This window comes from Aquarana catesbeiana, linkage group LG05, assembly GCF_042186555.1.
Source record: "Aquarana catesbeiana isolate 2022-GZ linkage group LG05, ASM4218655v1, whole genome shotgun sequence".
Classification (NCBI taxonomy): domain Eukaryota; kingdom Metazoa; phylum Chordata; class Amphibia; order Anura; family Ranidae; genus Aquarana; species Aquarana catesbeiana.
Genome location: NC_133328.1, coordinates 499,500,808 through 499,526,620, shown reverse-complemented (window position 1 = coordinate 499,526,620; position 25,813 = coordinate 499,500,808). Strand labels below are relative to the sequence as shown.

Genomic DNA, 25,813 nt, shown 5'->3' with positions numbered 1-25,813 from the left:
GTATTGCACAGCATTGCATAGTAGTAGGGATGGCTGAGCATGGATGGATGGATGTCTCTGTGCAACGCTGTGGGCACTACACATACAGCCCACAGCGCTGCAGACATCCATCCATCCCCCTCCCCGCTCACTGTGTACCGATCGGTACACAGGAGGGGAGGAGAGGAAGCGGCGTCATCAGATGACGCCGGTCTGTTTACATGTGATCGCGCCGTCATTTGACGGCGCGATCACATGGTAAACGGCCACGATCAGCGGCCATTTACCGGGATCCGTGATGCACCGGGTCCTCTGGACCCGGCGGTCACGGATGTGTTCGGGTGCGCGCCCCAGGGGGCGCGCGAGAGGGGAATTCTGGGAGGATGTCATAGTACGTCCACCCAGAGTTATCCAACCGCCCTGCAGCCGTCATTCGGCTATGGGCCGGTTGGTAAGTGGTTAAAAAAAAAAAAAATGAAAGAAAGAGTTTAAAAATAAGATAAAAAAAGCAAAAAAAAAATAAAGAAAAAAAAAAAGCACCCCTGTCCCACCCTGCTCTTGCGCAAAGGCGAAGGCAAGCGTTGGTCTGGCGTCAAATGTAAACAGCAATTGCACCATGCATGTGAGGTATCACCGCGAAGGTCAGATCGAGGGCAGTCATTTTAGCAGTAGACCTCCTCTGTAAATCTAAAGTGGTAACCTGTAAAGGCTTTTAAAGGCTTTTAACCACTTAAGGACCAGCCTCGTTTTGGATTTTAGGTGTTTACATGTTTAAAACAGGTTTTTCTGCTAGAAAATTACTTAGAACCCCCAAACATTATATATGGTTTTTCTTCTAACACCCTAGAGAATACAATGGCGGTCATTGCAATACTTTTTTTTGCACCGTATTTGCGCAGCGGTCTTATAAGCGCACTTTTTTTGGAAAAAATTCACTTTTTTGAATAAAAAAATAAAACAACAGTAAAGTTAGCCCAATTTTTTTTAATATTGTGAAATATAATGTTACGCCAAGTAAATTGATACCCAACATGTCATGCTTGAAAATTGCGCCCGCTCGTGGAATGGCATCAAACTTTTACCCTCAAAAATCTCCATAGGCGACGTTTAAAAAATTCTACAGGTTGCATATTTTGCGCTACAGAGGAGGTCTAGGGCTAGAATTATTGCTCTCGCTCTACCGGTCGCTGTGATACCTCACATGTGTGGTTTGACCACCGTTTTCATATGCGGCCGCTACTCGCGTATGCGTTCGCTTCTGCGCGCGAGCTCGTCGGGACAGGGGGGTTTTAAAAAATTTTTTTTTTATTATTTATTTTAAAATATTTTATTCATTTTTACACTGTTAAAAAAAAAAAAAAAAAATTGTTTCACTTTTATTCCTATTACAAGGAATGTAAACATCCCTTGTAATAGAAAAAAGCATGGCAGGACCTCTTAAATATGAGATCTGGGGTCAAAAAGACCTCAGATCTCATATTTACACTAAAATGCAATAAAAAAAAAAAAAAAAGTCATTTAGAAAAATTACATTTGAAAAAATATGCCTTTAAGAGGCGTGGACGGAAGTGACGTTTTGATGTCGCTTCCGCCCAGCAGTATCTTGGAGACGAGTGAGCGCCATCTTGGCCTCACTTGTCTCCTGACACACAACGGAAGAGGACGCGATCGCCTCCGCCGCTACCGACGGCTCCGGTAAGCGGCGGAGGGCACCGGATCGCGGCGGGAGGGGGGGGCCCCCTCTCCCGCCACCGATAAAAGTGATCTCGCGGCGAATCCGCCGCAGGGACCACTTTTATCTGAAAGCCGGCCGCCGCACGAAAACGGGGATACCGGGGTTATGGCAGCTAGCTGCTGCCATAACAACGATATCCCCGTTCAAACTTAGGACGTATATAGTCGTGCGGCGGTCGGGAAGTGGTTAAAAATGTATGTAGTTTGTCACCACTGCACGTTGTGCGCAATTTTAAAGATTGTCGTGTTTGGTATCCATGTACTCGGCCTAAGATCATCCTTTTTATTTCATCAAACATTTGAGCAATATAGTGTGTTTTAGTGCATTAAAATTAAAAAAAAGTGTGTTTTTTTCCCCCCAAAAAATGCCTTTGAAAAATCACTGCGCAAATACTGTGTGAAAAAAAGACAATTTTTTTTTTTTTTTGCACAAAGTTGTCACCAAATGATATATTGCTCAAACATGCCATGGGCATATGTGGAATTACACCCCAAAATACATTCTGTTGCTTCTCCTGAGTACGGGAATACCACGTGTGAGACTTTTTGGGAGCCTAGCCGCGTACGGGACCCCGAAAACCAAGAACCGCCTTCAGGCTTTCTAAGGGTGTAAATTTTTGATTTCACTCCTCACTGCCTATCACGGTTTCGGTGGCCATGAAATGCCCAGATGGCACAAACCCCCCACAAGCGAGGTCTGCAAAATACTCACCATACCTCTGTATGGTGAGTATTTTGCAGACCTCGCTTTTTGTCATAAAGTTTTGAAAATTGAAAAAAGAAAAAAAACATTTTTTTTCTTTTCTTTCTTCATTTTCAAAAACAAATGAGAGCTGCAAAATACTCACCATGCCTCTCAGCAAATAGCTTGGGGTGTCTGCTTTCCAAAATGGGGTCATTTGGGGGGGTTTGTGCCACCTTGGCATTTTATGGCCTTCGAAACTGTGATAGGTAGTGAAGAGTGAAATCAAAAATTTACGCCCTTAGAAATCCTGAAGGCGGTGATTGGTTTTCGGGGCCCCATACGCAGGTAGGCTCCCGAAAAGTCCCACACATGTGGTATCCTGTACTCAGGAGAAGCAGCAGAATGTATTTTGGGATGTAATTTCACATATGCCCATGGAATGTTTGAGCAATATATCATTTAGTGACAACTTTGTGCAAAAAAAAAAAAAGTTTGTAATTTTCCCGCAACTTGTGGCAAAATATAAAATATTCCATGGACTCAACATGTCTCTCAGCAAATAGCTTGGGGTGTCTATTTTCCAAAATGGGGTCATTTGGGGGGGGGGGGGGGTTGAACTGTCCTGGCATTTTATGGCCTTCCAAACTGTGATAGGTAGTGAGGAGTGAAATCAAAAATTTACACCCTTAGAAATCCTGAAAGCGGTGCTTGGTTTTCAGGGCCCCGTACGCAGCTAGGCTCCCAAAAAGTCCCACACATGTGGTATCCCCGTACTCAGGAGAATCAGCAGAATGTATTTTGGGGTGCAATTCCACATATGCCCATGGCCTGTGTGAGCAATATATCATTTAGTGACAACTTTTTGTAAATTTTTTTTTTGTTTGTCATTCAATCACTTGGGACAAAAAAAATGAATATTCAATGGGCTCAACATGCCTCTTAGCAATTTCCTTAGGGTGGTGTCTACTTTCCAAAATGGGGTCATTTGGGAGGGGTTGTACTGCCCTGCCATTTTAGCACCTCAAGAAATGAGAGTAAATTCCAGAAAATGTACCCTAGTTTGTAGACGCTATAACTCTTTTGCGCAAACCAATAAATATACGCTTGATGACATTTTTTTTTTACCATAGACATGTGGCTGAATACATTTGGCCTAAATGTATGAATAAAATTGAGTTTATTGGATTTTTTTTAATAACAAAAAGTAGAAAATATAATTTTCTTTCAAAACTTTCGGTCTTTTTCCGTTTATAGCACAAAAATAAAAACTGCAGAGGTGATCAAATACCATCAAAAGAAAGCTCTATTTGTGGAAACAAAAGGACGCAAATTTTGTTTGGGTACAGCATTGCATGACCGCGCAATTAGCAGTTAAAGCGACGCAGTGCCAAATTGTAAAAAGTGCTCTGGTCAGGAAGGGGGTAAATCCTTCCGGGGCTGAAGTGGTTAACATATAGCACTGTCATGTAAGGTTAAGCTTAAGCCTGGTACACACTAATGCCCCGTACACACGGTCAGACTTTGTTCGGACATTCCGACAACAAAATCCTAGGATTTTTTCCGACGGATGTTGGCTCAAACTTGTCTTGCATACACACGGTCACACAAAGTTGTCGGAAAATCTGATCGTTCTGAACGCGGTGACGTAAAACACGTACGTCGGGACTATAAACGGGGCAGTGGCCAATAGCTTTCATCTCTTTATTTATTCTGAGCATGCGTGGCACTTTGTCCGTCGGATTTGTGTACACACGATCGGAATTTCCGACAACGGATTTTGTTGTCGGAAAATTTTATCTCCTGCTCTCCAACTTTGTGTGTCGGAAAATCCGATGGAAAATGTCCGATGGAGCCCACACACGGTCGGAATTTCCGACAACACGCTCCGATCGGACATTTTCCATCGGAAAATCCGACCGTGTGTACGGGGCATAAGAGTGTCGGAGCTTTGCAAAGTTAGTATAGCGATCTACCTGCTGAACTGTTGTGTACTGACAGGGGGACGCCAACCCCCTCCCCCCCCCCACCAGAACACTCCCATCAATGCTCTCCACCATTGGCTGAGAGCGCTGATTGGGAGTCAGTCGGCTGCTGGTTTTCCAGCATGCTCATCTGACAGAGGCCAGCCAGGGTAGCATACACACAGGTCGAATGTCGCTGTTTTTTTTAACCAGCCAATGTCTCCCGACATTCGGCCGGTGTGTACGGGGCTTTACTTTACTGTTCAGTATCTTGGTAAGGCATTGTTCAATAATTGTTTCTCCTCTCTAGGTACTTTAAAGCACTGGTCAACAATCTTACATTTACAAGATTTAAAGAGGTTTATGTGGCAGCAGCTGAGGTCCTGGGACATGTCCTTCGTTACATTGCTGAGAAAGAGAAAGTATGTACTACTATACTAGATTCAACACCATGTTGAATTTGCTTATATTCTTTAACTTGGTGATAACTAAAACATTATATTGTTAGCGATATTTTTATTTTGGGAGAATTATCCTTAGCATTTACAGTATGCCTTACACCAGGTCAGATTTGAGTGTTGCAACAGCAAAGAGTGCCTTTCAAAAAAGATGTGAAACTGCTCTTAAGTTATATGTACTCATAACGGAAATGTTCTGAGACAAACATGGAGACTGCAATTGCTGACCACATTATGAACATACTAATTTCCCGGCTGTCATGCTGATTCTTAGATTATCTTGTTTTCTCAGTCACTGACCCAGAACAAGTTATTGGCCAGTGAAATTAGAAACTCTTAACTACAGGCTTCTTTCAGGTCAATGAATTACTTTGTCGATGCCTTTTTATATAAGCATTATGGGCAGGCAGCTAACCTTTTATGAAGGAGAGGAATGCAGTGGCATTCTTTTGAATTTCTCTCAACACAGGTTTTTTTTAATTGATGATTACAATAACTCTCTAAATACACAAACCCATCTATCTGTTGATTATTTTTAGGCATGAGCAGTGCAGGTAAAAATATTAGGAGACACCCCCTCTAAATCTATAAATCTGTCAATAATGAATGGGGGAAGAAAACAATCATACCTATGTACCTCTTTTTGTATCTAGATACAGATAAAGTTGTATCTTTGATCACAGTGTAATGAACACAGCACTGCACTGAGCAAAGTCTTCAGGCCCCTTTCACAGTTCTCTCCGTTTTTTAAGTGGACCTGATCAGACCATTCATTGCCCTTTATAGAGCTGTGGCTGTTAATGGACATGTGTCAGTTTACGCCCACCGTCATCCGATCTGATCCTATCCGACAAAAACAGATGCACAGGGGATCCATTCCCCATCTGTCTGGCAGATTGGATTGGATGATTGTCAGATGTAAAGGAACAGGTGGTCCATTTACGTCCGACTGTCCATAGAGGAAAGCAGGCTGTGTCCCGGTGGCCACTCTGCATCAGCGGAGTGGACACGGACACCTCATCTGCTTGCTAGGCAGGGATCAGTGGAGAGATTCTCCGCTGAGCAGATGGATCTGCTGGCGGACTCTGTCAGTGTAAAAGAGCTGTATTCTGTGTCCTCCACTGTAGTCAGAATACACAGTACACCTCACACTGTAGTGTTCAGCCTGATGCCTGTGGTGTGTAACTTCTTCTCTTTCTCTACTTTTTGTATCATTAACAATAATCAAACTTGAAGGCAGTTATACATTTTATAAACTAGCCGTACTGACACTGATATGTTAGACCATCTATATGTGTGAGAGACAGCAAGTGGCATGTGGTTGGGAATCCTCCTACGTAAAACAGTAAGTGAAAAGGTTCCTGCATTACCCACAAAAAAGAATACGGGGCATTTTACAGAAATGCTTAGCTGATAAATTACACCCCTGACCTGGTAGACTGTTTTCTCTGCATTTCAAAACTGTTTTGACTGGTTATGGTAATGGTTATATGACATCTACAATGTACAGTTGTGCTCATATGTTTACATACCCTGGCAGAATTTATGATTTCTTGGTCTTTTTTCAGAGAATATGAATAACACACAAACTTTTTTCTTTCACTCATGGTTAGTGTTTGGCTAGCCATTTATTATCAATCAACTGTTTTTTTCTCTTTTTACATCATAATGGCAACAGAAACTAGCCAAATGACCCTGATCAAAAGTTTACAAACCCTGGTGATTTGGGCCTGATAACATGCACACAAGTTGACACAAAGGGGTTTGAATGGCTGTCAAAGGTAACCAGCCTCGCCTGTGATCTGTTTGCTTGTAATTTGTGTGTGTGTATATATAAAATGTCAATGCGTTTCTGGTTTTCTGACAGATCCTTGCATCTTTCATCCAGTGCTGCACTGACATTTCTGGATTCTGAGTCATGGGGAAAGCAAAAGAAGTGTGAAAGGATCTTTGGGAAAAGGCAGTTGAACGGCATAAAACAAGAAAGGGATATAAAAAGATATCCAAGGAATTGAGAATGCCAATCAGTAGTTTTCAAACTCTAATCAAGATGTAAAAAATTAGGGGTTCTGTTGAAACCAAACCACGGTCAGGTAGACCAACTAAAATTTCAGCCACAACTGCCAGGAAAATTATTCGGTAAGGAAAGAAAAACCCACAAATAACTTCAGGCGAAATACAGGACTCTCTGAAAACATGTGGTGTGGCTGTTTCAAGATGTACAATAAGGAGGCACTTGAAGAAAGATGGGCTGCATGGTCGAGTCTCCAGCAGAAAGCCATTACTACGCAAATGCCACAAAGTATCCCGCTTACAATACGCCAAACAGCACAGAGACAAGCCTCAAACTTTGTGGCACAAAGTCATTTGGAGTGATGAGACCAAAATTGAGCTTTTTGGCCACAACCATAAACACTACATTTGGAGAGGAGTCAACAAGGCCTATGATGAAAGGTACAGAGGTGGATCGCTGATGTTTTGGGGATGTGAGAGGCTACAAAGGGACAGGAAATTTGGTCAAAATTGTCGGCAAAATTTGTTATAAAAGAATACTGGAGGAACATTTGCATTCATCAGCCAGGAAGCTGCACATGGGACGTACTTGGACATTCCAACATGACAGTGTTCCAAAACACAAGGCCAAGTCGACCTGTCATTGGCTACTGCAGAAAAGTGAAGGCTCTGGAGTGGCCATCTCAGTCTCCTGATCTCAATATCATTGAGCCACTCTGAGGAGATCTCAAACGTTCAGTTCATGCAAGACAGCTGAAGAATTTACGGGAACTGGAGGCTTTTTGCCAAGAGGGCAATATTCTCTCCTGTAGAGACCAAGTCCACTGAACTGTAGCTACCTTTAAACCAACTGGACAGACTGGCATCAGTGCTTATTATCTTCCAAACACCTAAAAGAAAGAATTTCACCTTTTCCAGATTCTGAACCATCAACCACTAATTTTTAGCTCTGCAATACCCCGGGAACAGAGCCCTCCGGCAATCCAATGCCTGGATGTTCAAGTTCCAGACAGAGAGAATGATCCTCTACAAAAGACCTGGAGTAGGAATGTATGTAGGGAACGTGCTTCAACCTAGTTACAACTTCTTCCTATGGAAATTTATTGAAGGAAACCCTGTAATCGACTGCTTCCTGAGCAAAGACTATTAAGGTATACGGAGATTGACACCCCCTGTGTCTTCAGCAAGTTCAGCACCCGAGGCTAGTAGCTTTGTGAACCCTCAGGAGCTGTGGCCAGCTCAAAGGGCAGATTCACAAAAAAGAAAAAAAAAAGTTGACTTTCTACTGCAATTACAGCAATCTTTGATGAGCCTGGAAACAAACGGCACATGAAGATATGCGTTTACTGATGATTATGGACCTCAAAATCTACTGCTTGCAGGGAGGTCATCCCTGATCAGATCTGAAACAGAAGGGTGCCGATCGGCTTGAGATCTTAAGATAGACCTCGTGTCCCTATTGTGGTTTTGGAACCACTACCATTTAATTGTTTTACAATAATGAGCCCATAACTTCTGCTCCAAGAGCCAATGCAAGGCAAAAGGCTGACGACTCTGTGGAAGACCCAAACAGTCCCAAGAGGTGTACTTAACTGCTTTCTGCCGGCTAAAGATTGAGCGAACCACCTCAGAGACTGCCCTAAAATACTCTCAAAACAGCAGCCTCAGATGCCTCCCTCACTTAGGAGTGAAAGAGCTTACAGCCCCTGGTATTCCTAGGCAGTCTCCCATCCAAGCACTAACCAGGCTTAATCCGAGATCAGGCGCCAAAGTGGCTCAGAGATAACCCTGATGCGATTGGTCCAACTGGAGATGTGAACACCGCCAGATCAATGGACCTGAGGGTGGTGTACCTGCCTCACCTGGCCACCTCTCCCTTCTGGAGTCATTTAGCTGGTCCAATAGGTATATAATATAGTGACTATATTAGTCATAAACCAACACGCAGTTCCCCAAAGATGCAGGCCTACAATAATGTTAGTCTACTACTATACAACTCCATAGGTATGTAAGTATGCAGGTACCCAGATATGCCGTTATGTAGGTACCTAGGTATGCAGACATGCAGGTATACAAGTATTCTTGCTGTTCATGAATTTATGTATGCTATTTTAATGCGAATAAGCACATATCTATACAGTTTAATGCAAATAATAACATAATTATGCAGTTCAATGCAAAAAAAAAAAAATTGGTAAGCAGTTCAAGTTATTTAACCACTTGCTTACTGGGCACTTAAACCCCCCTCCTGCCCAGACCAATTTTCAGCTTTCAGTGCTCTCACACTTTGAATGACAATTACTCAGTCATGCAACACTGTACCCAAACAATTTTTTTGTCCTTTTTTTCATACAAATAGAGCTTTCATTTGGTGGTATTTGATCACCTCTGGGTTTTTTAATTTTTGCGCTATAAATGAAAAAGGACCGAAAATTTTGAAAAAAAAATGCTTTTTTCTTTGTTTCTGTGATAAAATTTTGCAAATTAGCAATTTTTATTCATAAATATTGGCCACAATTTATACTGCTACATATCTTTGGTAAAAATAACCCAAATTAGTGGATATTATGTGTTCTGTATGAAATTTATAGAGTCTACAAGCTATGGTACAAATCATAAAAAAATGATCACATCTGATCACACCTGATGTACTGAGGCCCATCTCCTTTCTTGAGACCCTAACAAGCCAGGAAAGTACAAATGCCCCCCAAATGACCCCTTTTTGGAAAGTAGACATTCCAGGGTATTTAGTAAGAGGCATGGTGAGTTATTTGAAGTTGTCATTTTTTCCCACAATTCTTTGCAAATTAAGGTTTTTTTTTATTTTTTATATTTTTTTCAGAAAATTGTCATTGTAATAGCTTATTTCTCTCACATGGAATGTGCATACCACAAATGACACCACAAAATACATTCGGCTACTCCTCCTGAGTATTACAATACCACATGTGTGGGACTTTTTCACTAACTGGCCACATACAGAGGCCCAACATGCAGGGAGCATCATCAGGTGTTCAAGGAGCATAAATTACCCATCTAACTTGTTGACTACCTATTACACTTTTGAAGGCCCTAGAGCACCAGGACAATGGAAACGCCCACAAAATGACTCCATTTTGGAAAGCTAACACCCCAACCTATAATCTATGAGGCATAATGAGTCTTTTGAACGGTTCATTTTATTCCAGAAGTTTTTGGAAAATGTGGAAAAAAATGAAAACGCATTTTTTTTTACACAAAGTTGTCCGTTTATAAGATATTTCCAACACATAGCAATTACATAGCAAAAATAACACCCCGAAATACATTCTGCTACTCCTCCTGAGTAAAACGATACCACATGTGTGAGACTTTTACACAGCCTGACCACATACAGAGGCCTAAAATTGAAGTAGCACCTTCAGGTGTTCTAGGAGCATAAATTACACATCTCGATTCTCACCCACCTATTACACTTTTGAAGGTCCTGGAGCACCAGGACAATGGAAACGCCCACAAAATGACCCCATTTTTGAAAGCTAACACCCCAACGTATAATCTATGAGGCATAATGAGTCTTTTGAACTGTTCATTTTTTTCCAGAAGTTTTTGGAACATGTGGGAAAAAAAATGAAAACGCATTTTTTTTACACAAAGTTGTCAGTTTATAAGATATTTCCAACACATAGCATTTACATAGCAAAAATAACACCCCAAAATACATTCTGCTACTCCTCCTGAGTATAACGATACCACATGTTGTGAGTCTTTTACACAGCCTGACCACATACAGAGGCCTAATATTGAAGTAGCACTTTCAGGCGTTCTACGAGCATAAATTACACATCTCATTTCTCACCCACCTATTACAGTTTTGAAGGCCCTGGAGCACCAGGACAATGGAAACGCCCACAAAATGACCCCATTTTGTAAAGCTAACACCCCAACGTATAATCTATGAGGCATAATGAGTCTTTTGAATGGTTCATTTTTTTCCAGAAGTTTTTGGAATATGTGGAAAAAAAATGAAAACGCATTTTTTTTACACAAAGTTGTCCATTTATAGGATATTTCCAACACATAGCATTTACATAGCAAAAATGACACCCCAAAATACATTGTGCCACTCCTTCTGAGTATGGCAATACCACATGTGTGAGACCTTTACACAGCCTGGCCACATACAGAGATCCAACATGCAAGGAACACCATCAGCTGTTCCAGGGACACATAGCATGCATATACCAAGAATTACACCCCAAAATACATTATGCTGAGCAAAGAGAAACAAAAGATTACCTGTGGTTTTAGTAGTACAGTTGTCCACAGGAGGATAGCACTGGTCCAGGCAGCAGGCAGGGACTTGGTCAGCAACAGCGAACACAATTTTTCAGGCAGCAGGCAGAAATACTGTCCATAGTCAGTACAGGCAGCAGGCAGGGATACTGTCCATAGGTCAGTGCAGTGCAGGGTCAGTGCAGGCAGAGATTGTCAGCAGTGCCAAAATATTGGTCTTGGTAGTAGGCAGGAACAAGGTCCATGTGCTGTGGTCAGTGCGACAAACAGAGGCATGACGGCAGTAACTCCTACAGGCAGCAGGCAGAAGTAGGGCCTCGTTCAGGACAGAATGGGGACAGGGGTAGAGGCTTCTCCCACCCAAATCTCTTTGAAGCCTCCGAGTCTCCAGACCCTAATCTAGGAATGAGAAAACAAAGAAAATTGTTTTCTTCATCCAGAAAAACTATTCTGGAGCCCCTCACATATGTGAGACCCCTGTGTTGAATCCCACTAGTCCAGTTGCAGGGTACAAGATCAGTCCAAGAGGCAGGCAAGAGGCATGGTCAAACAGTCCAAGGTCAGTTCCAGATCAGGCAAAGGTATGTACAGAATTGTTAGGCAGAAGCATGGTCGAATAACAGTCCAGGGTCAGTTCCATATCAGGCAGAGGTATGTACAGAATCGTTAGGCAGAAGCATGGCCGAAAAAACAGTCCAGGGTCAGTTCCAGATGAGGCAGCGGTATGTACAAAATCGGCAGGCAGAAGCGTGGTCAAATAACAAGCCAGGGTCAGTTACAGAGCAGGCAGTGGCATAAGGGGTGTGAAGGCAGGAACTGAGGATTACGGTTACCATACTTCACTAATAATTTAGTGAAGTATGGTAACGGCGGAAGCATTCACCTATACAGAGGCCTGGTTCGGAAGGACATTCTGCACAATAATAAGATGTGTCTCTTCTGACTCCTGCTCTGGTACACACCTTACATCTTTTTTGACGTCTTTGGCCTGTTGGTCTGGGAGGGAGTTCATCTGGAAAGTGGCGCTCGGAGAGTCGACTAACAACATCTGATCGGATGTTTACTGGTGGGCCGTTCGGGAATATAAGGGCAGTGTAAATTTCCTCCTGGTAGCCAAGGAAGGGTTGGGGGTTTTGTGTGGATTTGCGGTAAATGATATAGGAGTTGTATATGGCCAATTGAAAAAAATAAATCGCTACTTTTTTGTACCAGTGGTATGTCCTTCTTGTGGCAAGATATGGTTCCAACATTTGATCGTTGAAGTCAACTCCCCCCATAAACAAATTGTATTGATGTATGCATGTGGGTTTCTGGATGGGGCCATTCCTTCTGGGGATTTCCACATAGGTGTTGTTGTGGATGGAAGACAACATATACACATCCCTTCTGTCCCTCCACTTCACTGCCAGAATCTCTTTGTTACGCAGACATGCCGTTTCTCCTTTTCTCAACTTCTTTATTAACAAGACTTTGAGGAAAGTCCTTCCGATTTTTTTTCACGGTGCCACATGCTGGCGTCTTCTTCCGATGAAGGTTGTGGAACAGGGGCAGAGAAGTGTAGAAGTTATCTACATACAGGTGGTATCCTTTGTCGAGTAGGGGGTATATGAGGTCCCAAACAACTTTCCCGCTGGTTCCCAAATAGTCCGGGCAATTAGGAGGCTGCAGCTGGGTGTCCTTCCCTTCGTACACTATGAAGGAATATGTGTACCCTGTGGCTCGGTCACATAGTTTGTACACCTTCACCCCATAGCGGGCCCTTTTGCTGGGGATATATTGCTTAATTTTAAGCCTGCCGCTAAATTTCACAAGGGTCTCATCTACACATATTTGTTGGTCCGGGGTGAACAGCTGGGGGAATACTTCGGAAAAATAATTTAATATTGGGCGAATTTTGTAAAGCCTGTCAAAATTTGGATCAGTTCGGGGAGGGCACTGGGTATTGTCGCTGAAATGTAGGAACCTCATTATCATCAGATACCTGGTTCTGGGCATTACCGCGGAGAAGAGCGGCATGTGGTGGAGGGGGTGGGTTGACCAATAGGAACGGAATTCGTTTTTTTTGGTGAGCCCCATATTCAATGTGAGGCCCCAAAAAACCTTGAACTCCTCCACTGTCAGGTCTCTCCACTCATAGGGACAGGCATAATATGATGTGGGATTTTGCAAAATAAATTGCTGTGCATACAGGTTGCACTGGGCCACAATTGACGCCAACATGTCCTCCGTAAAAATTAAATTAAAAAAATTAATTGGGGTGAAATTCCCTGTATCCACCTGGACTCCTGGCTGGGCCGTGAAAGGGGGAACGCTAGCTTCTCCTGAATTCGGAGGAAGCCACAAGGGGTTCTGAAGTGCAAAGGGAAGGCTGGCATGGGACCTAACCCTTTGGGGCTGGGGTGACACCCCACTGGTACTTGGCCTTTCTTGCCGAGGCACTGCGGTGCTAGTGGATGGCACTGCAGTGCTAGGGGATGCCACTGTGGTGCTGGCGGGTGCCACTGTGGTGCTGGCGGGTGCCACTGTGGTGCTGGCGGGTGCCACTGTGGTGCTGGCGGGTGCCACTGTGGTGCTGGCGGGTGCCACTGTGGTGCTGGCGGGTGCCACTGCGGTGCTGGTGGATGCCACTGCCTCCTCACTAGAACGCCTTCGTTTGGCAGGCCGAGTTTCTTCCTCCTCTGAGTCTGTAAGTGTTTCGCTACTGAGGACTGGCTCGTAATTTACGTCAGAATCCGAATTGGAAAGGGAATCTGAAAAAGAGAGCTCCGCGTTGCTCTCGTCGGCCGTAGAAAGAATTTGGTATGCCTCCTCGGCGGAAAAGCTTTTTTTTTTTGGACATAGCTGCTGGTGGTTATGAGATTGCACAGCTGTGTGCTAAGCCTGCACTGATGAGGTGGCACTGATTGATGGCACAGATGTGCACTGATGAGGCGGCACAGATGGGCACTGATCGCACAGATAGGCACTGATGAGGCGGCACAGATGGGCACTGATCGCACAGATGGGCACTGATGAGGCGGCACAAATGGGCACTGAGGCAGCACAGATGGGCACTGAGGAAGCAGCACAGATGTGCACAGATTTACACTAATGAGGCGGCACAGGTGGGCACAGATATGCACTGATATGGCACAGGTGAGGTGGCACAGATGGGCACTGATGAAGCGGCACAGATGGGCACTGATAAGGCAGCACAGATGGGCACTGATAAGGCAGCACAGATGGGCACTGATGAGTTGGCACAGATGCGCACTGATTGCACAGATGCGCACTGATTGCACACTGCACAGACGGGCACTGATGGGCACAGACGGGCACAGATGGGCACTGATGATGCACTGATGGCACAAGTGGGCACTGAAGCGACAGATGGGCACTGATTGGTACAGATGGGCACTGATGAGGTGGCACAGATGGGCACTGATAAGATGGCACAGATGGGCACTGATGAGGTGGCACAGACGGGCACTGATGAGTTGGCACAGATGCGCACTGATTGCACAGATGCGCACTGATTGCACAGATGCGCACTGCACAGACGGGCACAGACGGGCACTGCCGGGCACAGACGGGCACTGCCGGGCACAGACGGGCACTGATGGGCACTGATGATGCACTGATGGCACAAGTGGGCACTGATGTGCACAGGTGGGCACAGATGGCACTATATTGGTGTCACACTTTGCTGTTTTACTATTCACAGAAGCTCTCTCTCCTCACACGCTGTCTCTGTGTGAGGAGAGAGAGAGCCGGCAATGAGAGATGATCTCAATTGTTTACCTTTTAGATCATCTCTCATTGGAGGCGGCGATCGCGCTGTAAACGGCCGCTGTGATTGGCCGTTTACAGCGATCTGTGATTGGCTGTGTCCAAGGGACACGGCCAACACAGATTTTCCCCGAGGCGCGCTCACGAGAGCGCGCTGGGAATGAGGAAAGGGGACGACGTCAATAGACGTAGTCCGGTTTTTCAGATCCGCGCTGTTGCCGTCATTTGGCAATGGCCCGGATCTGAGAAGGTTAAACATGCGTTTATAGAATACGCATTTATGCAAACATGTTTATGGTAGTAAGCAAGCATGTGTTTATGAAAATATGCGTTTATGTGCAAACATGTGTCCTCTAGCCATCATGTGTCCTCTAGCCATCATGTGTCCTCTAGCCATCATGTGTCCTCTAGCCATCATGTGTCCTCTATTCATCATGTGTCCTCTATTCATCATGTGTCCTCTATTCATCATGTGTCCTCTATTCATCATGTGTCCTCTATTCATCATGTGTCCTCTATTCATCATGTGTCCTCTATTCATCATGTGTCCTCTATTCATCATGTGTCCTCTATGCAACCATGTATATATGCCAACGTGTGTCTATGCGACCATGTGTCTATGTAAACATGTATCTATCCAAACATGTATCTATGCAAACTTGCGACATGTGTCTATGAAAACCTGTATCTATGTGGCATACGTCAATGCAATTTAAAACCATGTATCTATGCAAACATGTACACAAACATGCATCTCGTGCAACATGCGTCTCATGCAACTTGTGTTTTTGAAAACATGTGTCTCATGCAACGTGTTTTTGCAACCATGCGGTTTTGCAAACGCTTTTTAGCAAACATGTGTTTAAGCTAGTGTGCAAGCATGCATCTGCTCAACTGCACCAGGCCCCATACTAGTTTTGCAGGATTAGCCAAGCACATATGCATCCAATGCAGCCTCTATGCTGCTTCAGAACAGCGCACACTATACTGGAGACACAACTCCTTAAAGTGCACCGATGCCCTTACAGGGGTGCATCGACAGATAGTTGTACAAGCCCCCAGGATTAAGCAGTAAGTATACAAGAATACCTTTATGCAGTATATAATTATGACTTATCTGGTCACATAGCTCTTATGTAGCCATGGCCGAGGTTATGCTTCAGAGGCCTTGCTTAAACCCACATGGTCCACCAGAAAATGGCCACCCTTCTACTTCCTGTCTATACAGGATTAGGCCATGCTGAGTGAACCCACGCCCTCTAGTGGCTGGAGGAGACACTGCATCCCAATACTCCTGAGAAGTACATAGAGCATGACCAACAGCAACAAATACGTAAAGGAAGATGGCGCAAGGATTGGGGCATGCACAACGCTATAAGAGGAGGGGCATCCAATTAGAAACAATCATTAATTGTAAATAGGAATATATATGCAAAAAATGGTATTATAATGTTATTAAAGTCCCAGTAAGTTCATAAGTCCAATGGATTGCTGTAAAGGCACTAGCGGCAGCTCCCTTGGGAGCGAAGCAGTCTCTGAAAAACAATGTAAAAATGACAAGGTGCGCCAGAATGACAAAGTGCAATACGAAAGGAATGAAATTTATTAAAATATCAGTCAAATGGCTACTCGCTTAATGTTGTTTAAAAACGGGCATATAACGCCAAAGAATGTCCATGGACACTGGAGGAGTCCAGAACTTGGTCCAAAGTAGTGTCCCAACGGGCTGCAGCGATGTGACAGCAAGGAGGTTTGGTAAAGCTGGCCTGGTTCCTTCCTTGTGGTGTACAAACCAATGTGGAACGCACATGGGGCGGTCTGAAAACAGGAAGCGACGCCGCGACATGTCGGGTGACACGTTTCAAAGCATCCGCCTTTTCCTCAGATCTAATTGGTTACTGGAGCTTTTAGTCTCATATAGGCTGCCCCGGGCTCGAGCCAATGGGACGTGAAAATTAGGGATGGGCCTAACACCTCACCGGTTCAGTTTGCACCAGAACATGCGAACAGGCAAAAATTTATGCAAACCCTATTAAAGTCTATGGGACATGAACATGAAAAATCAAAAGTGCTAATTTTAAAGCCTTGTATGCAAGTTATTGCCCTAAAAAGTGTATGGGGACCCAGGGGACATGTATCAATGCAAAAAAAGATTTTAAACAACCGTTTTTTTTAGGAGCAGTGATTTTAAGAATGCTTAAAGTGAAACAATAAAAATGAAATATTCCTTTAAATATCGTGCCTTAGTCTGCCTGTAAAGTGGCGCATCTGTCTTGATGTGTTTTACAGTCCCGCAGCAAAATTACATTTCTAAAGGAAAAAATTTAATTTAAAATTGCTTGCGGCTGTATTGTATTGCCGGATACCGGCAATATAGATAAAAATCAACGACCTTTGGGTCTGGTATGGATATTAAGGGGAGCTCCAGCTAAAATGTAAGAAAAAAACTGGCGTGGGCCCCCCCCCATCCTGGCCTGCCAGGCTGCATGCTCGGATAAGGGTCTGGTATGGGGACCCCACGCCAATGTTTTAAGAAAAATTGGCATGGAGTTCCCCTTAAAATCCATGCCAGACCCAAAAGGCCTGGTATGGATTTTGGGGAGTCCCAACGCTTTTTTTTTAATTTTAGCGTGGAGTTCCCCTTATAATCTATACCAGTCCCCAAAGGGCCTGGTATGGACTGTGGGGGGGGGGGGGGGGGCAATACCGTTTTTTTTCCTTTAATTCTGTCATGGGTTTCCCTTAACCACTTCAATGCATTGTATATACAGTACACTGACTGCACTGTGTGTGTATGTTACACTGCCTGCACTGTTTATATATATATATATATATATATATATATATATTCTACACTGACTACAAAAGTTTGCATACCCTGGCAGAAAATGTGACATTTTGGCATTTATATTGAAAATATGACTAGTCATTAAAAAAAAAAAATATTTTATTCAAGGATAGTGATCACATGAAACCATTTATTATCATATTACATGGATGCACCAAGCAGGCTTGGCTTGGTATCCAAAGAGCCCTGAATTTTCCACTTCTTAATAAGGGATTAAACAGTACTGACTTGAATATTCAAAGCTTTGGGTATCTTTTTATATCCTTTTCCATCTTTATAAAGTTCCATTACCTTGTTACGCAGGTCTTTTGACTGTTCTTTTCTACCCCCTCATGGCTCAGTGTCTAGCCTGCTTAGGGCATCCAAGTGAGAGCTAACAAACTCATTGACTATTTATACACAGACACGAATTGTGATTTAAAAAGTCACAAATGTGAGAAATCAACCTTTTAATTGCTATTTTAACTTGTGTGTGCCACCTTCTGTGTCTGTACCAAGGGTATGTAAATTTCAGGGTATGTAAACTTTTTATCAGGGCTGTTTGGGTGATTTCTGTTATCATTATGGTTTAAAAAGGATCCAAAAAACTATGTGATAATAGCTTCATGTGATCACTATCCTCAAATAAAAGACAGTTTTTTTGACATGATCTATATTTTCAATATTAATGCCAAAACTTCACAATTTCTGCCAGGATATGCAAACTTCAGCTGTATGTATGTGTGTGTATATATATATGTCTCTCTCTCTATATCTATATATCTATATATATATATATATATATATATAATGTGTTTATGTGTGTATATAAATTATAATTAGTATAATCTACACTACACTGACTACACGTTTTTTAGATTTACTAAGAAGGCACTGCACTGGTTCATACATTAATTGGTGCACTGGAAAAGTTGTTAATTGAACGTGCGAATCAGCGCACATTGAAACCCAAATAACGATAATAAATACTTGCGCTAGGGTAACTGCGGTTTTCTTATTGGTATTAGAGTATGCCCAATACAATTGGTGAATTTCATCTCATTCGATGTGTCTTGTTAGGCAATTAGTAGGTGTACTCAGTTAATTAACCCTTTTGATGCTAATCTCATTCCTATCACTTCTAATATATCTTGGAAATATGTTTTTTATTTTTTTACCCAAATCTTTCAATACATTACAAAGAACAGAGAAGTGTTTCTAAGCCCAATAAATTTATATTTTCAGAGATCTTGATCTTTAACAACTTCAATACCAGGCACTTACACACCTTCCTGCCCAAGCCAATTTTCAGCTTTCAGCGCTGTCGCAATTTGAATGACAATTGCGCGGTCATGCTACACTGTACCCAGACAAGTTTTTTATCATTTTGTTCCCACAAATAGAGCTTTCTTTTGGTGGTATTTGATCACCTCTGCGATTTTTACTTTTTTTTACGTAACAAATAAAACAAGACCGAAAATTTAGAAAAAAAACGTTTTTCTTTGTTAAATTTTTTTGTAAATAAGTAAGTTTTCTTCTTCAATGACGGGCACTGATATGGCTGCACTGATGGGCACTCATAGGCGGCACTGGGCACTTATGGGTGGCACTGATGGTCACTGATAGGTGGGCATGGATGGGCACTGAGAGGTGGCACTGATGACACTGATGGGTGGCATTGCTGGGCATCACTTGTTTTATCTGGACCATAATGTTGGCAGTCAGTGCCCATTTGTGGGAACTGATTGGCAGCTATTGTGCATATTTTTTCATATGTGGATGGCCATGGGGTACATACCTGGCCATCCACATATTGCCCCCTTCCATGGTGGTCCTGGGTGGGCATCCCCCCCCCCCCCGTCAGGAGAGCTGCCAATCGGCTCTCCTCTACTCGCGTCTGACAGACGCGATTGAGGAAAAGCCGATCACTGGCTCTTCCTGTTTACACTGTGATCAGCCGTGATTGGACACGGCTGATCACGTGGTAAAGAGCCTCTGTTGGAGGCTCTTTACTGAGATCGGTGTAGTGGTGTGTCAGACTGATACACCACACCACCGATCGCCGCGATGCGCGCCCCCACTGGTGCGTGGCGGCTGTTATCCTGAAGGACATCATATGACGCCCAGTCAGGATAACTGAACCACCGCCCAGCCGTCATTCTGCTATAGGCCGGGTGGAAGTGGTTAAAGGTGACCTTACACTGCAATCAGTTAGATCTTAAATTAGATTTAGTGCAAGAGCCTGTTTGATTTCCTATATTTTGAATTAATTGTTAAAGTGCGTCTTCCTATTACCTATTTTGCCTAAATTACGAGTTGTACAGAGATTGGCCAAGATTGCATAGTGTATGACTGTTTCGGAAATATTCATACCTCACTTAAACGATTAACGATACAAATATAAGTGATTAAACCTTTGTCTATGTAAGAATAAAAACGAACGATAGCAGGGAAAAAAGATAAACAATTACATTTATTTACACAGATAAGAAAGTTAGAATAATTAGAATTTATCATATATCTCCAGTGATGTCATAAGTACAGTGTTGTTCTAGGCTGCAAAGTTAATTTAGGCCGAACTCATAAATGTTTACAATGGACAGATACAAGATATACAATATCATAAGATAAATCCTAGGATACAAAAAGGTTAGAAAGAAAGAAAAACAGAGATTCCAGTATACATTACTCAGACAGCATATCCCCTAGATGGTCTCTGGCTGGACAGGGCAAAACCATTTAGCCCTCTCTCTTATATGCATTCTCCACCAATCAACAGATGCAACATATTGATTGGGTCAGAGATGTCTCAAAGTCTGGTTGGCTACATTTGAAGCCTCTTTGCTAATTGGCTTACAGCTGTCTTCAATTCTGATTGGTCACATCTGAAACTGTGTGAAAGTTCATGCTCAGACATTGCTGGAACATTGAGACCCCTTGGTACCTAACAGTCTATGAATTAATTAACAATCTCCTTTGATCTCCCAGCCCAAACAGTCCCGACAGTAGTATGTTAATGGCCCCCTGGTGAGTTGATTCAATTACCACCTGGGGACCTTTCCTGGTTCCCACCAGTGTATTGGAAGCATGTTAATGGCCCCCTGAAGAATGGATGCCTTAAGGTCTGCCAATACTCTTTGATCCAGTTAACACCTGGGGACTTTCTTGTGTAACTACATTCCTAAGGTGAGCTGTGCTCTATCATGATATTAAGAAATGTATACCCATATATAAATATATATACCCACACATAGATACACACATATACACGTGTATATATATATATATATATATATATATATATATATATATATATCCTATGGGGCAAGGCAGTTTAATTGGAGTCCTTGCAATGGTCCACTTGAACCTCATTGATATAAATATGAAATTCAATATTTCCATCACATTTCCCCCTGAAGTTCATTCTTGAACTTATGTCCTCCTTCAATGATCTTGCACCCACCCACAACAGAAGCCCTGATCATTCCCCACCACCACTGCGGCCTCCTCTTCCTTTCTTGAACACGCCAGAACTCCTCAAGGTAGGCTTAAGACAGCAAAGAAATCCTGGTGCCTTTGAGACTTCACATCCAAACCATGAGTGTCTGAACTGCAATGTTTCATCGCCCCTCTGCATTGGAAGAGCGGAACTCCAACATTGATGGCGGGATCCTGGCATGTCTAGTCCTGTAACTTTGTAAGACCATGTAATGGTTGCATCGATCCAAAGTGCCAAATTTGGAATGTAGATGTGCCATGACCCACTTGTATTTTCCAAACTATATTTCTTGGGCATTATGCAAGGCACATGAAAAAACACCTTTTTTCAAGACATGCTAGAGTGATCAGGAAACTTCAAACCAGCTGTTGTGGAGCTACACATCCCATGAGGCATTGTAAAACTGACATTCACAGACATGACTAGGCATGATGGAAATTGTAGTTCCTGAACAACTGGAGGGCCGTAGTTTGAAGACCCCTGTGCTAGACCATTATTATGCCTCCAGAATTGGGATTTTGGCATCTACCCAACTTCTCTCTGCTGGTGAACACAAGAACCCACATATCCTATCTATCTATCTATCTATCTATCTATCTATCTATCTATCTATCTATCTATCTATCTATCTATCTATCTATCTATCTATCTATCTATCTAGCTTTTTTTCTCAGAGAATAAGTGCAGGAACAACCCCTTTTGGCAGTTACCCATTGTCTTTGCCCCTACCTACCTCTTAGCACAAATCCTTGGTTCCACCCCCTACCCACCCCTCTCTCTCTCTGGTACTAAGTAATTTGTTTGGAATTTGTTATTGATAACAAGAAAAGTAGTAAAATAGACCCCCCCACAGCCAACAATAATAGACCCACCAGCAACAATAGATCCCCCCCTGCAACAATGGACCACCTACAACAAAATACCCCCAGCAATAATAGACCCTCTAGCAGCCAGCTATAATAGACTGCTCCCTCAACAGTATATCCCTCCCAGCGACAATTGACCCCCCAGCAAAATAAGACCCACTCCACCAGCAACAATAGACCTCCCCAGCAGCAATCAACCCTTCTGCAGAAATAGATCCCCTCCAGCAACAATAGATCCACCAGCAGCCAGCATCAATTGACACTGTAGCACAACCCAGCACTCCTTGCCATTACACACATTCAGTGCTGGAGGTGCCGGAACTGTTCCCACTGAAAAAATCCCTGACTTTTATTTATATATATATATATATATATATATATATATATATACATATACACACTGAAGCAGGAAGCAATATACATTGGCCCGGAAGTGAATCTGTACAGAGGAAGTAGGTGTGCGTTTTGAGGCCAAATCATTTAGACATACACACACGACCCACACAAACACCACCCCATGTAAAAATAAATCAATAATTATCTTAGGTTGCAAATAAGTATTATCTCTTCCTCAGAACAGTGAGAGCGGGGCATGGTGGGTGGGAAGAAATTAGCAGCAGTACAAGCAACTTCCTGGAGGGGCATAATGTCATTCCTGTGTGCTGACCACCGCTTCCAGGAGCCACATATGCCCCATGTGTACATACCTCTGCGCACACAGCAGTTGTGCATCTCACATACACAGCGGTCGCGCATCTAAATTGCATTTGGTGCATCTAGCTGCAGGAACCCAATTTTTATGGAAATTAATAGTAGAGCAGATACAGATTTCCAGGACTGGACTAACAAATGTTTATAGTGAAAGGCAACTGGTGTTTTCTAATAAACAAGGACTAAATGGGCCATTGAAATGCATCACAGTTGAACTGAGGAATGTGTCTTTGCAAAGTGAAACTAAATGACTGAATAAATGTCCTTTCTTATTTTTGCTTGGGGATAGGGTGCAGAGGGATTAGAAGTCTTGTCAGTTTTTGGGGATGTCTACACCCCTGATTGGGTGAAGACACCTCCCAAATTTTGCCAGTTTCTCCTTCAAATTTATTCATTTCCTGTCACATAGCCAAACAGGAAGTGAGGGTAAAACCCTACCAATGTCTTTCCTTGGGGAGACACAGGTCAATCTAAATAGTTTCCCCATTAGGTAAATTGCACTCTAGCATTTTGCTCTGTACTCCTCAAATTATTAGGCATATTAGACTTTGGGGTTTATTTACTAAAGGCAAATCCACTTTGTACTACAAGTGCACGTGAAAGTACAGGTGCTGGAGATCCGAGGGGGACATGCAAGGAAAATAAAAAAAACGGCATCTTTGCTTTTATATGATCAGATGATAAAATCACCAGTGCTTCCCCTCAGATTTACAGCGAGTACACTTGTATTACAGAGTGGATTTGCCTTTAAAAACCCCCAAAATACCTAATAATTTGGGGTGCACACAACAAAGTGCTAGAGTGCAATTTGCCTAATGGGGACACTTGTTAGATCTGGTGACAGATTCAGAGGTCTTTGTGGTCGAGATGGGCATGCTCTCTGTTAAGTATAAAGAGCATGCTTCGTCAATCAGGTTGGGGGGGGGTAGCCCTTGTCTAGAAATTTTTTCTTTAGGGTAAGGCTCTGTTGCTTGTAATCCTGTGCTGTTGTACCTCAGGCATTGGAATTGGCTCTTGGGGATGTTACGGACCCATTTGGGATGGTGACAACTGGAATAATGAAGAAATGAGTTTCCAGCCATGGGTTTAGTATAGGAGTTGGTGTGAAAAAGCTCTAAGTCCAAAAAAACATGTAGACACAGGGTCTACTACTGAAGTGAATGAAGTGAAGGATAGGCCAAAGTTATTTGAATTACAATGGGTGACAAATTATTGGACTGAGCTCAAGGGGCCATCCCAGATGATGATTTCATCAATATAGCGACCATAGAAGACCAGGTGTGCCGCAAAGGGGTTGTTATCCCAAATACACCTGGTCTCCCACAGCCACATAGCTAAATTTGCATAACTAGGGGCAAAATTAGCCCCCATAGCTGTGCCTTGTTTTTGAAGATAGTAGTCACCAGGAAATAGTTGTCTTCCAAACAGAACTTGGTTGCCAGAAGAATAAATTCTAGTTGTGTGTTGAGGAGGGGATCCTCACCAAGGAAATGTGCCATGGCTTAAAGACCAACTGCATGGGGAGGTATACAAAGAACAGAAAACAGACGTCAAGAGAGACCCACTGATATGAGGAGGCCCACATGTAAGGAAGTAATAAATCTATCATATGGGTGCCATCTCAAAAGTAGGAGGGAAGGGCCTGTGTCAACGGTTGAATAAAATATTCTATGTATAAAGAGTAACTAGAAGTGATGCTGTCCATGGAGGCCACTATTGGGCGCCCTGGTGGGTGATCAATGTTTTTATGAATCTTTGGTAAGTGGTAGAAATAGGGGATTTGAAAAAATTGTCTACCTAAGAAGGCTGCCTCAGTTTTACTAGGTATTCCCTTTACCTGTGCATCCGTAACTAACTGGTTAGACTCCTCAATAAATTTGGGTAGAGGGTCAGCTCTCACTCTCTTGTAGGTGTTGGAATCCGAGAGAAGGCAAGCTGCTTCTGAAAGATAATCGGTTTTGTTTGTAGCACAATACCTCCCCCTTTGTCAGCTGGCTTTATAATAGTACCCAAGGCTTTAAGTGCTAGATTTTCCTGGTGGTTAAGATTGGTCAAGGGGTAATGAGGCCTAGACGATTCTGGTTTACATAGATCAGTAAGTTCCTTAAAAACTAAATGATAAAAGGTTTCTAAATATGGTCCCTTGGACTGTATGGGATTAAAAACTGACTAGGGTCTAGAAGTGGTGTGCATTGTGGGCGGAGAGGAATGAGAATACTGAGACCAGGCAATCAAATCGTCGTCCTCATCGACATTCCATAAATCACAAAGCTCCTGAGTAGCACGTTGGTCAGTAGATGTATCTCGTAAGTAAGGAATGGTTGTAATCAGGGGGAAGCGGTGTCTGCAATGGTGGCTTTGTTGGCCTTTATTTTATAGTGTCTCCTAAGGGTCAAGTTCCAAATTAATTTATTTAGATCCTTAAACATAGTGAAAGAATTGGACATGGTGGTAGGGGCAAAATGAAGTCCCCGGGCCAACAGTGATGTTTCCTGTTCATTCCGGCTCTGGGAGGACAAATTGTAGATTTTAAAAGTTTCTGCAATTTGCTTGGACGTAGTGTATCTGGATTTGTTTTCCCCCTCTCCTACCTCCTTCTTTGTGCTTTCTTTTTATTGGGCTGGATCGGGGGTGGGGTCTGAACTAAAAAAAATAAAAATTAGACTACAATGGTGGGGAACCTCCAAAACTGTTTATGGGCATATCTGGCTGGTTAATAGTCTGCAGACTGGAACAAGAAGAGGCAACTACTGAAGGACCAAAAATGTTAACAGGATTGGGCAGTTTGGTACGTGTAAGATCCAATGAATTGTGATCTTCAGTAACACCAACAGTGGTGTTGTCTATATGGGAAGGGGTATTGGGACCAGAAGATGTGACCAATATAGGGGGGACTGGATTGTTTGGGTTCTGCATGGTTGAGCTGAATAGGAATGGAATTTGGGATAGTATTGTTGTTTTATCTTTATGTACAGTATATGTAGAGACGCAGACACACAATTGCAACATATTGAACATGACTGCCGTTCATTGTGAT

General features: G+C 43.0%; 1 protein-coding gene across 2 annotated transcripts in view; it reads left to right on the top strand.

Annotated features, from left to right (window-relative positions):
- Positions 1-25,813, top strand: part of PRKDC (protein kinase, DNA-activated, catalytic subunit) — a 712,087-nt gene that overhangs the window by 330,893 nt on the left and 355,381 nt on the right. For both annotated transcript variants that reach the window (XR_012244521.1, XM_073631567.1), the window contains exon 52: positions 4,670-4,781. Coding sequence is in view for 1 of the 2 variants with exons in the window: in XM_073631567.1 (XP_073487668.1) it covers positions 4,670-4,781 (112 nt within the window). In the remaining variant the exon portion in view is untranslated. The remainder of the gene's footprint in view (positions 1-4,669; positions 4,782-25,813) is intronic.